At 29.9% G+C, this 7,680-nt stretch overlaps 1 protein-coding gene across 1 annotated transcript; it reads right to left on the reverse strand.

Annotated features, from left to right (window-relative positions):
- Nucleotides 1–4,394: 4,394 nt before the first annotated feature.
- Nucleotides 4,395–6,146, reverse strand: LOC129940899 (odorant receptor 74a-like). The gene is made up of 5 exons (XM_056049422.1): nucleotides 5,800–6,146; nucleotides 5,203–5,728; nucleotides 5,044–5,148; nucleotides 4,796–4,978; nucleotides 4,395–4,729 (listed from the first exon to the last, which is right to left on the reverse strand). The coding sequence occupies exons 1-5, from the start codon at nucleotides 6,144–6,146 to the stop codon at nucleotides 4,679–4,681; spliced, it is 1,212 nt and encodes a 403-aa protein (XP_055905397.1). The 3' UTR covers nucleotides 4,395–4,678.
- Nucleotides 6,147–7,680: the final 1,534 nt, after the last annotated feature.

A 7,680-nucleotide genomic window follows, 5' to 3' on the forward strand; every position in this document is an offset into this window, starting at 1 on the left:
CCAGATTCCAGAGTCGTCTCCAAAAAAGTAAAGAAAACTCGAGTTTAGAAAAACCAACCAAACCGCCTTCGCCTATGTAAAAATATAGCTCTTTTTTCCAATTATTTTTATTATTCTAAGAATTTAGCTTAAGCATAAGCACTTACAATGTCATATAAGAATTAAAGCAAACTTAATAGTGATACTAATAGCCCGCCAACATCTGAAAGGTGAAGGGTAAATTCTTTATAAGAGCCCAGCACTACTTTAAGGGTAAAGGGAAATACAATCAACATCAATAGTTAAGAATAAAAGGAAATATGGTCAGGTGCATAGCATTCTCTGAAGAGTGAAAGACAATGTTACCTCAGAAAATGTTAATAAAGTATCAGAAAAGGTGTCCGAGATAATAAAACTGCTTTAAAAAGACTTCGTATTTGATATTACATTATTTCTTTGATATTTGTTTCTTATACTTATGTATTACAACATTACTAGGAAAGTATTCTTCTAGATTTTACATGTCCAGAGATCTCGGGGAAATAAAGGAACGTAGTCCTTCTAGCCCCAAATTATTTTCAAAATAAAGTAAACCATTTTTGTTCACTCAAGTTTTTCAAAAAATAATTTATTGTGAAACCAAGTACATTCCTTTAGTATTGGACAAACACATAAAAATATAAACGAAACAAAAAAATTATCTGAAATTAAATTATTTCGCCAAAATATCGTTGATGATTTCGTTGAAAACCAGTTCTCGGAGTGAATCGCTTTCAATGCTCAGGAGAAAAAGCTTCGATAGAACGTTTTGTCCCATCGTTGCTTGAAGTCAATTTTTTATAAAATGAGCGGTCTCCAGTGCAATTTGTTACCATCAACACCAAATATATTCTCAATGCAATTTCGAGGTTTGGGAATATAGCTCTGAAACTTTGATTTTTGAGAATTTGGTAGTAAAATATTTCCGGCGATTGAGCTGTTCCATAGGCCTTTTACTTTTTGTATGAGTCAATCAAAGACACAAATTAACCCCTTCCAAGACTAGGCTCTAAATTATCCGGATACACTTTCAACAATGCCTCTGCTGCAGCAGTGATTAAGGAATCCAAATTTCCAACGTACAATTTTATATGCATGAAATATTTCAGGACGACAAACGGATAGTTGGTCAATCACTAGGATGAGGACGGATACTTTGTTTTTTTACTTGGGTGAATCAAACGTGTACAAATTATACACGAAAACAAAGAATTGAATTGCCTATGGACAAGAGTTAGCAGCTGTCTTTCGCACTAAATTAAGTCAATGACTACAACAATGCTGTAGGTAAAGGTAAAAGAGCAAAATAAAATACATATCAAAGAAAAAGATGTCAACTAGTGCTTACTAGTAGGAATTTGAAACAAACGTTTTCGGAAGTCTCTATTGTGGGGGCCCATATTTGTGGTGCTTATGCCCTGGTTGCCTCCCCTCAATGGGGCCCTGTGCCTCTTAAAGAATTTAAAGCTGAAAGCATTAGATTTAATGTTTCAGTTTTTAATTTATTAATAAGTTTAGTTTTCATAAGTGTAAGCTTGGAAAATATTTGTTCTTACAAAAATTAAAAAAAAAAAACAAAATTTTTCAATATTTTTAATTAAAAAAACCTCTCAAAATATGTATCATTAGCTTTTAACTCTAAAGCCTTATACTCTTCTATTCATTTTTCGGGATTAGAAATTAAATTTTCAAATTACAAAAATTTAAGATGGACAAGGTTAGTTTCATTTATGTTATCCAATATAGTAGTTGAAAGATAACACCGGTCAACAAAAATTCGCCACACGGACTTTTTTTTAAAGTTTTTGCTTTAGTTGGTGATCATAAGAAAAAATAAATAGTTAAAAAATTTGTTGGCCAAAGATTTTATTTTATTGAGTAATTTAAAATATTGCGAAATAACACCGAGCTGGTTAACCAAAACTGTATTTTTTTGTATAAATGACTCAACATATTTACCTGAAGTGGACGGGTGTGAATGGTCATTCTCAACAGACGTAGTTGCAACTACTAATAGTTCTGGCCATTTTGTACAAGTAGAGACTGGTCTTATAGCCGAAGATAGTTATTTTTGTTCCTGTATTTTATACCGTTTATGTCAGTGAGACAAAAATAGCAATCCGAAACGTGATCTCGCTGTTCAGCCCATATCATGGGTATTGCAAACGGCATAGGTCGTGCGTCTTTCTTCCAGTCGGTTGAATTTTTCACATACGTTATGCAACAGACATAATTTGTCTTGATGGGCGACAGAAAAACCAAAACATTGGTGATAACACTCCAACACAAGATTCGTAAAGTTTCGTCTTTGTTTTTTGAATGTCAGATTTCCACAAACATAACATAAGTAGGTAGGATCATTGTTACACTTGTTCGACATGATCACAGGGTTAATAACAAAAAAATGCTAAAACAAAAAGGTGTTAAAATGCAACCACAAATATTTTGTAAACGGTTTACTTGGAAGAGCTTCTGTTAATTTGCTGCATAGTACAAGTTTTGAGTTATACCGTATCACAACAAAACTAAGACACTAGACAATTGTTATTTAATAATTAGACTAGATTGACAAAAAAATTTGCTATCAAAGATCGTGTGACAAAACCAGTGTTGACTAGTGTAATCTATTTTATTCCGATTTGTCGAATTGAAAATTTTGACATTTTTTGACGTTTCAAGGCCCCTATAGTCAAAAAAAATGTTGGTTGACCCAACATATCTAACGAACGGCTTGAATAAGATGCCAGTTATAGCTATCATTGGTTTTCATCATAGAAAACAAACATTGGAATTTTCTTGACAGCTCGTTTATAGATAGCATTAAACGTTTCTACCATTGACAAAAATTTCCTGATTGAAATTCACCTAAAAACTTTTACTCATAGAAATCTTTCATTGGAATTGTGTGAAATTGGAACACAAATCAATGTGCAATTACACTTTTTTTCTCAAACATTTTTTTTATTTGATTTTCCATAGATTAGTATATAATTTTCTTTTCTAATCGAAGGTGAACATAGTCAAATATCGATTAAAAAATTTTCCCGGATCAATTTCAATAATAGCTATAACTGGCCCCTTAAATTGTATATTATATGTTGTAACGTAATACCAAACGTAACGTAATAACAAACAGAAAATTGTTTTATCTCCAAAAAAAAAGTGTGCAAGGTTTTCAACATCTGGTAAAATATTGGGAAAAATCGAATTGATAGTTGTTTTTTATACAAAATTGATTTTCGACCTAAATGTCTTTTCAAATATTTGAGATATAGGCTTGAAAGTAAATTTTCCCTATAAAAAATATTGTTTTCGACATTAAGTACAATTTTAAGAAAAATCGAAACGACGGTTTTTAACAAAAAGTAAAAAAGCTTACAAAAAAAATTAAAATAAGTAGTTAAAAATTGATTCTGGCTCAAATACCTTTTAAAAAATTTAGGATTACGAGTTCAAACCAATTTTGTCTTTTAAGAAATTATGTTTTCAACATTCGGTAAAATTTTGAGAAAAATCAAATTGGTAGTTTTTTTTCAAAAAATTAAACAAACATTACTCAAAGTTGGTAAAAATTGATTTTCGACTCAAATAGATTTTCAAAATATAAAAATAATGGCTTGAAACTGATTTATCTCACAGAAAATATTGTTTTCAACATTCACGACAAACATTTCGGAGTGCGTTGGCCACGTACCCTTTCAACACTCTAATTGGTTTGGCTTGTTTTTTGCTTCCTTCTAAAGAAGAACTATTACTTATAAAATAAACGTTAACACTTTATGTGGGCCGTTATAACCAGGTGCCAATTTTTCTATAAAATAATTGACTCCTGAAAAGTAAGGTTTTTGTTTTGACCCTCGAAAGGAATAATTTTTTGAAAAATCAACGGTGTTCTTTTCTTAGTTTGTTGGTTTTGTTGGTTTTCTTCGAAGTATTGGGTGATCAGAACATAGTTTGAACTACCCGGTCCACGTATTCTCTTGAGTTTTCTTGCGGTATATAAAGTACTGTCATTTAGAGCTGTGTATTAAGATCGTTGATAAACTCCTTGAACTGATTGCTGTTGCACTGCGTTCCGTTATCCGATAGAAATTTTGTTGGTACGCTTAAGTGCGTGATGATATGTTTTCGTACGGCTTTGTTTAAGAAGGGAGTAGTAGCAGATCTTCAGGTCATTTGGAAAATTTGTCATCCACAACCAACATCATCTTGTTTCCTTTAATCTAAAGGGGTAAAGGACTAACAAAATCAGCTCAGAATTAAAATCTGTCATCTATTAGAAGGATTTCATCACTTCTAAATTTATTCCGATTTTTGATTTTCAATTTTTTGAAGTTTTTAGGTTTTAATATCGTACTGCCAGCATTTGACATTTGTCAAACTGGCTAAGTACATAATTTGGCCAAACCATATTTTTCTTACACATATTGTAAACTCAGATGACTTTTAAAATTAATTATTTCCTTTATTTCATTTTCATAAGAATAAAAACTCTAATAATGAATTTGTTAAATTATTATAGAAATTTTCCATAGAAATCTGTTCCTTTTTTTCTGTCATGGATCAAATCTGCTCACATTTTAATCCTAACTAACAACAATAACATTTATAAGAATTAACTTGTATGGCAAAGCAAAATTTTTTTGGGATAGCCAGTAATTTAAGAAAAAGTCTGTAAAACTGTAAAATAAGAACCAGCTCCTTGAATCAACTGAAACATAAAAACAAATTAATTTTTTAATTTTATCTGTGGTCATTCTTTCATAATATAACTTACTGATGCGGCTTGCTCCAACGAAATGCTAAAAAATCCAAACCCATTTAACTTAATTTGATTGTGGTAAATTAAGATTGCTGCATTGATTTTCTTCATAAGAATTATATTATCTTTTCGATTAGTCGAACGAAACACAATTTGTTCCCAATTGCAATGGTAAAACATTGAACTAATGTTGTTTGTCTAAAAAAGAAACATAATATTCAAAAATATTTGAGTATTGTTTATGAAAGATTTTATTTTTCTACCGTAGTAATAAGACGAGAACCAAGTCCACCCAATATTATCAACTCAAAAACCTTAGCTACCATCCAAAGCACATATGAGATAAATTTCGCTGAACCAAAATACAACTGGAAATTTATTTCAAAAAGATTTTAAACATTTTTCAAAAATGTCATACTCACAATTGAAGTTTGAAATATCACAACACACAACATGAGAGTACTGTGAGCAGTCATGACAAAAAACTGAAATGAAAACACTTTTTCTATTTCTTCAGCAAATTCAATTAACTTGTTAGTCCTTGCGATGCATTTGTCTACGACTTTCAGAAAATTCCCAGACAACTTCGAAGAATCGTTGACTGATATCAAAAAATCATCAATTTCTTCCAGTTCTTCCTGCATCATTTCGAATCGAGCACACAAATATCCCACGAAATTTCCCAACAAGCAAATCTCACCCCCTACGAACAACGATGCACACAATCCATTGTAAGTAAGCTGGGCCATTATCCATGCATAGACAAAAGGGTTTTCAAGACTAAAGTGAAATTCCAGCTTATGTGGCAGCAGTCGAGTATTGTAGAGAAAAGCTGCAATAATTGGTCCTATGACGAATGTCAGAAATGAAGTTATATAGACCCAGGCGTAGATATTAATGGGTCCAATGGTTTTTTGAACTTTTTTATGAATATCAGAATTTTCTTTTCTAAAATCAATACAAACACAAATCATTTTAGGGTTATTACATCTATCAAGAATAATTTTTCTAATACTTACTGATCTACGTAAATCTCTGCATAGAACTTCTTAAGTAACTTTTTGAGTGCATTTTTTTGCCAGGCCATGTTGAAAAGTCGTAGAATGACGTCATTGTAGGTGACTAAATTTGAAAAAGCCTCAGTGCTTAGAAATATGTCACTTAAGTTGTTAATGAAAAATACAATGGCTGCTTCAACTGCCAATAAGAAACTGAAGAAAGTAAAGCCAACAAAAATGTTGTCAATTCTTTTCATCTTTGGAGTTGGATTGTCTTGAAGTGGCCATAATACGTTTGAGAAAAACGAACGTAGTTGCCAAGGCAAAGTAATTGGTGTTCCATCGGGCAATGTTGGTTGGTAATACATGGTTTTGATCTAATTTAAATATTTGATTTAATGTCTCCCGAATTTTTATGAAATTCAATAATGCTTTCTAGAAAAATGAAATTCAATAACGCTTTCTAGAAAAATGAACAATTTGTATCTGGGGCTATAACAAATTAAATTTATGAAATGGTTTTCACGTTCAAACGTATTATTCAATGTAGAATTGAAAAAAAAAAATTAATGATAATCTCAAAATGTTTTTGATAAAAAATGAAATTAAATTAAATTATTGCATTCAAATTTGTAAATGACAACTTTTTTCTAATTCATTGTACATTCTCACAAGCACTTAATGTTAAAAAATGTTACATTACAAAATAAAAATGAACCACTAGTATGTTGATTTAAAATTTTTCAAAAGGCCAGTAATAAGGGTTTTCATTTAGAGTCCGATATTTAGACAGCTGTCTCTTTTGACAGTATAAATTTTCAGCATCGTCATTCATTAATTGTTTTAAAATGCAAAATGTACCTTTTAAAATTTAGCCTTACAAATGTTTTTTTATTTAAAAAAAAGGAACGCTTAATTGCAATTTTTTTATTACTTTCTGTGAATTTGAGTTAAAAGTTGGATCAAATGCGGATTAATCTTGAAACAGCTTACACATACAGTTTTTAAAACTACTCTAATATTAAATCTAAAAAGCTAAGTTAAAAATTTAAAGCAATTTAATTATGTTGATAGATATCAATAAGATTTTCGATACATTTTTACAGTTTTTTTTTCAATATTTTAAATTTTGGAAAACTTGTAATTAGTATACAAAATATCATAAAATATAAAATTCTAGCCTTGAATATTAAATTTACCTTTGATTTTAAAAACCATATATTTGAAATTTAGTTTTAAATTCGTTATAATTTATTAACTTTGCATTTATTGCAACTCACTTAAAACTAAATTCTAAAATAATCAATTTCTTTCGATGAGCTTACGTTTTATCGCAAAATTATAGGGAACATGTTTTTAACTTACATTGTAGAACCAACCAAACCTTCACTTAACTCTAATAGTCTAATAGAGGAATAATAATTATTCAATTAAGTTTCTGATAGATTATAAAAGGGTTATAGATTATTTATGGGGAATATTTTATTGAGAAGAAAAACGTTTATAAAAGGAATTAATGACTGCCGTCAGAATAATTGTGAATTAAATTAATCAATATTATTTAAAACGTTTCCATGTTTGAAATTTAAAAAAATTTAACAGAATAATAATATGATATTATATATCTACCAATAAATTAAATTCTGACTCCAGAAAATGTACAAAATTTTCGCTAAAGCATGATTTTGAAACAAGAGCTCGAAAAAGATAAATGCTAGGAAATATTTTAAAACAAATAGATTTTTTCAAATTGAATTAAAGTTTTTAACTTCCCATTGAAAGTTATTGTATAATTCTAACGTTAAAGTCAAAATAAAAGATTTTTAGAGAGAAGTCTGTGCGTGGGTGTGTACGTACGTTGGTATACGGCCGTACGTTCGCGTCGTTTTTTTCGTCGTACAT

This window comes from Eupeodes corollae, chromosome 1, assembly GCF_945859685.1.
Source record: "Eupeodes corollae chromosome 1, idEupCoro1.1, whole genome shotgun sequence".
Taxonomy (NCBI): domain Eukaryota; kingdom Metazoa; phylum Arthropoda; class Insecta; order Diptera; family Syrphidae; genus Eupeodes; species Eupeodes corollae.

Coding starts and splice junctions, on each gene's coding strand:
- LOC129940899 (XM_056049422.1), bottom strand. CDS start 6,146: ATGTATTACCAACCAACATTGCCCGATGGAACACCAATTACTTTGCCT. Junction 5,729..5,799: donor GCAGAGATTTACGTAGATCA/GTAAGTATTAGA, acceptor TATTGATTTTAG/AAAAGAAAATTCTGATATTC. Junction 5,149..5,202: donor TGATATTTCAAACTTCAATT/GTGAGTATGACA, acceptor ATAAATTTCCAG/TTGTATTTTGGTTCAGCGAA.